Source organism: Pygoscelis adeliae, unplaced genomic scaffold, assembly GCF_000699105.1.
Source record: "Pygoscelis adeliae isolate BGI_AS28 unplaced genomic scaffold, ASM69910v1 Scaffold207, whole genome shotgun sequence".
In the NCBI taxonomy this organism is placed as follows: domain Eukaryota; kingdom Metazoa; phylum Chordata; class Aves; order Sphenisciformes; family Spheniscidae; genus Pygoscelis; species Pygoscelis adeliae.
The window spans coordinates 2880024-2886327 of record NW_008825160.1 but is presented as its reverse complement, the minus strand read 5'-3'; the positions used below and the strand labels follow the sequence as shown (position 1 = coordinate 2886327).

At 49.5% G+C, this 6304-nt stretch overlaps 1 protein-coding gene across 1 annotated transcript in view; it reads left to right on the top strand.

The window, feature by feature from the left end:
* SLC35B4 (solute carrier family 35 (UDP-xylose/UDP-N-acetylglucosamine transporter), member B4) overlaps positions 1-6304 on the top strand; it is a 30560-nt gene that overhangs the window by 13328 nt on the left and 10928 nt on the right. The window contains exons 2-3 of the mRNA XM_009328699.1: positions 4613-4726; positions 5769-5871. Coding sequence (XP_009326974.1) covers positions 4613-4726; positions 5769-5871 — 217 coding nt within the window. The remainder of the gene's footprint in view (positions 1-4612; positions 4727-5768; positions 5872-6304) is intronic.

The following is a 6304-nucleotide window of genomic DNA, read 5'->3' as shown; positions in this document are numbered from 1 at the left end:
ACCCCAGGCCCCGGGGTTCCTCATCAGGGTGCCAAGAGGAGCCGGGGTGTGGATCGCCGGGTCCTGGCCTTGCTGTGTCACCTTCTGATGGGTTTTGGGGGGTTTTCTGGGGGGTGTCCCCCTCGTCTTGGGCCCAGTCTGGTCCTATCATGGGCCGCTTCGGTATCCTGCCCAGGCACCAGGGATCTCCCGTCTCTCCTGACACACGGACCACTGCATCAGTCTGGCCCTAAAGCACCCCCCCTACCCCTGCTCTCTGAGCCCAGCGCCTCAGTAACAGCTGAAATCCCAAGGAGAAGACGTGTAGGAGCTGGCTAGGGGTCCCCGGGGACGGCAGGCAGGGCCAAGGGAACATCGCCCATCTGGAAATGTGATCTTCGACAGCATCACATGGCTGCAAAGCCAACGTGATGAGGGCGAGGAGTCCTTTGTGGCAGTCGGAGCAAAGGCAAATTGCCAGATTGCAGAGAGAGGAGGGCTGACATTTGGGGTACGTCCGAGCGCTGCATCACCTTCCTCACCCTGATGGAGGAAGGCTGGCATGGCTTGGAAAAGGTGATGGTCTGTTGGATTTGTTTTCAGGGCTGGTCAGCAAGCTGTGAAGGCAAAAGTGCTAGGCCTGACTGGAAAAAAGTAATCATTGAACTGGTTCTGTGTCTACAATCCTAGTAAGTCAGTGTGGAGCTGCATCCCCTGAGCATTCAGTACTATGTTCACTTCAGTCACGCCCAGGCTTTCGAAAGTAGTAGTTAAAATCTGCCCTTACTTCCTCCCTGCCCATCATCATCCCAGATTGTTAAGAGAAAAAGGGAGTGCAAAAGAGAGCCTGACTCTGTAAGCCAGCAGTATTTGCTTCGAAGTGGGAAGCTGTGACGCAGGTACCTTAACACAAGGTCGCGCAATCACTCGGCAATCGCTGGATAAATCAAGAAGCAGTTCCTGGAGGAAGAGGCCTTGCGTGGAGAGCTGTCTTTCCTCTCGGGGATTGCTCTAACCTCTGCCTTTCCTGCCTGGCTTGTGCTGCAGCATGGGTGAGGGAGGAGGAATGGGCCCCTTCGAGGTGAAGAAAGCTTTGGGTCTGGCTTCTTGCATTTGTTTGCAAGATGCTTGCAAGACACGCTAGGCCTGTGTGTCCTCCAGCCAGACCTTAAAACAAAAGCAAGCCATTTGGCCCTACTTAAAGGCTGCATTGGGTGTCTAAACCCCAGAAGGGATTTTGAGCAGCAAATCCTAGAAGTCCAACTGCAGATATCTAAGAAAAGCTGCCTTTTACACACAAACTTCTCTTAAGCATTGCCTCTCATCCACTTTAGAAATTCCCCTGTTCCTGACAGCTCAGTTCCTGTGCCTCTCTCTTGACCTGTTCACCTTTGGTCCCTAAATTGGGGTAACAATTCTTTGGGTCTTGGTGTTGTCTAGAGGGAAAGAAGTCCCTTTTGAAGATGAATCTTCCCATAACAAGCAAAGTCTTGGAGCAGGGTCACAGGAAAAGGCAGGAACCAGACTGACAGTCTAGTGGGGAATAACAAAGGTGATTGGAAGAAATTTGCTCAGGATTTATGAGGAAAAAGTAAAGGAATGAGAACTGTTTAGTCTAGAGATGCCTGAGGACAGACAAAAGACTTTAAATGTGTGGAGAATGGCTGCAGAGAAGAGGAGATAAATTTTTCTGCTGGGCTCTGGAGGCAGAACAAAAAATAAGGGGCTTAAAGGGATGTAAAGCAGGCCAAAAATCCAGATTTGCTCCCTCTCAGTGTAGTGAAGTGGGTTTGTAAGAGAGAGAGCAGGGAAACTCCTCATTGGAGGTTTTCAAGAGCAAGTTAAACAAGCCCCTGTCTGAATAACAGGAGGAGGCCTGGACAGGGGCAAGAAACGCCATCCAGTTCACCCCATTTTCCCTGTCTGGAGCAAGCCAACCTGTTCTGCTAGTGTCCTTTACTAGTTGTCCCGGGAGGCTGCCTTTGAGCCATGATGCCAAAGCTCTGTGTGGCATGTACATACAGGCCTGGTTAGAAAGCCCGTGATCTGCTCTTCCCCTCTGAAGCCGTGTCCTTGTGAGGTGCCTTCTCCGTAAAAACGGTTGAGGCTCTGCGTGGTAGATCTCAACAGGGTTTCTTCCCTTTATGGTGCAAATGGGGAGGGGTGTCCTTCTGCAGGGGCCGTTGAAGGAATTCTCTATGAAATGTGGAGTCTTCTTAAATGATGGACAGAAACCCTCCTTGGAGAAGTGATTTGGTTGTGTTGAACTCTGAATGAGAATACTCTCCATCAGCGTGCCCCAAACTGATGTCAAGAAATTGGGCTAGTCTGTTTGTGCTCCGCTGACATGACCGAAAGCCCCACTCCGGCTGTTTCATCCCAGCATCTGCTAGAGCTGCTAGACACTGACAGCCCAGGCAATTCCGTCCTAGGAGGCAGGGTGGCAATTGCATCATAGTGTTTCTACATTGCCTCTGGAGGACTCTCTGTCAGTCGGCTACAGCTAAAGCAGATCTTTGGTTGATATATCCAGACTTTTGTCACTTCTTTTAGGTCTATCAGTGTGTTAGGATTGTGAGTCAAAGACATGGGCAGATACAGCCTGAGGTTTTTTTTGTTTGTTTGTCTTTTTATTATCAGTCAACGAATAACCCCGTGTCAACACTTTACTGATAATATGAGGTCATATGTACAGCAAGTGACTGAATGCAAGGATCTGTGAATTGGGAGGAAACAAAGTCTAGTGCATGAAAACATGGTATATTCCAAGTTTACACTTGCTTTCTGTTCTCCTATAGAGATAAGGTTGGCAATCCTGGAGCCTGGCCTCTGTCTTCAGTTCAGTATCTCTTCTCATCCCCCAAGTAACTTTTGAACCTTTTAACCTCATTGCACAGCAGGGATGGAAGTCTCATGGATAATTAAGCTCTGAAAAATGTGAAAATCGGCAGGTGGGTAAGAGGGGAGGGGCTCAGGCTAGCGCCTGCCCCGTGGAAAACGCAGAGAGAAGATGGCCTTTCCGCGTGCTGTTTGGTGGCAGCCACGTGCCAGCTCTGCATTAACCAGAGCACTGCTGCTTTTCCTGAGAAGTCTGGGGGGTGACAGGGGAGATTTTGAAGGAGACCAGACCTTCGGCTCAGCTATCCAGGAGACAGCTTGGTTATTCCTGTCCTCCAGTCATCTCTCAGCTTGCATTCTGCAAAACTGTGTCCAGACCAAGCCTCTAACTACTTGTGACGGCATGTTGCGTGAGCAAGCTGCATGCCTGTGCAGCAGGGTGAGGATCAGGACTCAGAGGCGTGCAGCTTCTCCATCAAGTCCTTGGCTTTGGTTTCTGTCTTGCACCAGAGAAAGGGGAAGTACTTGCTCAAATTCCTCTGTCTCCCGCTGCAAATAACAGCGAGCTTTCTGATTATCTGACATGTCACAGCCTCCTCTGAGCCCACAGATGACTGTGTGCCTCCCAGGGAATCCTCTCTTGCTCCCTGTAAGCTTCTTAGGAAGGAGGCAGAGTCTGCAGCAGGCATGTCTGCTAGGAATGGGTGAGCAACATGCAGGGAGTGTTTGTTTAATGTCAGGCTGTTATGGGCTGTCTCGTCCTTGTGTGTAATTCCTCTTCCCTCAGAATAAACACACAAGGTTGATTTCTCAAAGGTGGTGTCGTTTCCGCTGCAGAGGTAGTGATAACTGCAGTGCTTGGGTCTCTCTGGGAGGACAAAGATGCTCAGCTAGGAGGGTCTCTTTCAAGGTCAGACACTGTTTTGTGGCTTTTAATACCTTATGGAGTTTGAAAACTTCAGTGCAAAGCATGTGTCACATTAGCAAGCTCCTCGGCTTGCCTGACTATCATGTGGCATTTAATGCCACAACCTTTTTGGGCTTCCATGATGAGCTGTTGTAGGTTCCTTCTTGAACCTACAACCAACCTTTTGGTGTCCAGCAAATGCAGGAGGGCAGAGAGCTAAAGCTTGCTGGGTAAATTGAAAGCAGGTCCGAGCTTATGTTCACGTGTTCTGCGGATGAGGTACAAGCAGAACCACGGACATTACGCCTTGCTCTGCAGACAGGGACCTGACCTCGGCCCTTCCGTCATGCAGTGGAAATAAGGGCTATCGGAAATCCTGCTGCCTTCTTCCTGGGTGGACTCATCATTTCACCTGGCCTCTAACAAACACAGCAGCTTGTAGGTAGGGAGAGAGCCCTATCAAAACCACTTCCCCATGAGAAAGAGGGAGATCCAGCTTCAGTATGGTTATGTCAGTGCTTGGTGTTGCTCAATCAGATCCTGGCGGGATGTTATACAGACCTGTGAAATGCGACCAGTTTCCTCTTTCACTTCCTGACCCAATTCACCATGTGCCCCATGATGGGGGTGGCTGCTCGCTTCCTCTTTGGAAATGTTTGAGGAAGGGATTGCTGCACATGTATCTACAAGTATAGGTGAATAAATACGTGCAGGGAAGTGTTTAACAAAGTCAACGTGAGAACCTGGACGGATAAAGCGGTAAAGCCCCTCCAGGTTGATGCTCACTCTGGGATTATGAGCTGTTAGCCTCTTTTTATTGGAGCCCAATGCAGTGTTTGTTCTCCATGGCATTGCTCTTATGCTTGTCTTTCTTCTCCACGCCTGCAGGCAGTTTCCAGGATGTGGGAACATAGTGACATTCTCCCAGTTCCTATTTATTGCGGTAGAAGGCTTTATCTTCGAAGCCAACTTTGGGAGGAAGAGGCCGGCCATACCAATAAGGTACAGTTGATCGGAACACTTTTGCTAAGCACAAATTGACTGTCTATCTGTTATCTCGAGAAGTGTTTAATAAAATGGCTTATCCGTTTATCCTAAGTCCCATCCATTCTGCAGCATTTGTGAAGCCTCATTGAGAACCTGTCATGCCTGATAAAATACGAACTCCTTGTTTGTCGAGAATTCTTAATAGGAGATTGCCATCAGATACTTTCCTGTCCAAAAAACAGAGCAGTATTTTGCACAGTTAAGAGTTTGCTGTGTTTGAAGAGCTTACTGTCTCTCTGGGGCTTGGTGCAGTGGGCGTGGGAGGGAGAGGTTTACTGGAAAGCCAGCCAAATTCACTTTTGCATTTCTCCATCAGGGCTGATCTTGTCCTGGCAACAGCCTGGCATGTTCCTGCTCTCCTCCCTGGCAGTCAGTGGCCGAAGTGAAGTGAGGAGGTTTTGTGGAGCTCCTTAGCAGACTGCCTAGCCCGTGGCAAAACAGAGTGCTGTGCTGAGTGCTCGGGACAGAGATCCTCATGACGGAAAGCTGAGGGCAACTTTAGTGCCATTCATGGCTACATCACAGCGAGGAACTTCAATTTGTGGAGGCTCTCTAGCTTAGGTGTAGAACCATGGAGGTGTTCAGCCTGGATTTGAATAGTTTCTCCTTCCACTCAGGGTAGCGATGCCTGCTGGCAGAAATTGAATCCCCTCAAATCAAGCCTTGTATTATACCACTGTCCTTAGGAGAGAGGGGTCTGGAGGAAGTCCATGCTAGAAGATCCCAGCTGGGGTATCCTCAGTTCCCCTTTGCTTCTGGGATTAGCAATAGCTGAGCCAGTGCAGGTCAGCCTGCTTCCTGTTCTAAGGACTTCCCTGCTACATCCGAAGTGGAGTGATCTCCTTGTTAGTCCTTGTCACAGACCCAAGAGCTAGGGGGTCCTAGCTCAGCTCCAGACCTGTCCTTGCAACCCGTAATCTGTTCCCAAGGTGTCTCCCAGCATCCCAGGGAGGTACATGCACAGATATCAGCTGGTTTTCTTGTGTTTGTGTTTCAGGTACTATTTCATCATGGTGGCCATGTTCTTCACTGTCAGTGTGGTGAATAACTATGCCCTGAACTTAAATATCGCCATGCCACTGCACATGATCTTCAGATCAGTGAGTAGTCATACCATCCTTTTCCTCCTCATGTGACATCTCTTCCCATCATCTCTGCGGGTCCAGAAGAGGGCCATGAAAATGATCAGGGGGATGGAACACCTCTCCTATGGAGAAAGGCTGAGAGAGTTGGGGTTGTTCAGCCTAGGGAAGAGAAGGCTTCGGGGAGACCTTCTTGCAGCCTGTCAGTACTTAAAGGGGGCTTATAAAAAAGATGGGGGCAAACTCTTTAGCAGGGCCTGTAGCGACAGGACAAGGGGGAACGGCTTTAAACTAAAGGGGGGTAGATTCAGACTAGATATAAGGAAGAAATGATTTACGCTGAGGGTGGTGAAGCACTGGCCCAGGTTGCCCAGAGAGGTGGTGGATGCCCCGTCCCTGGAAACATTCCAGGTCAGGCTGGACGGGGCTCTGAGCAACCTGCTCTAGTTGA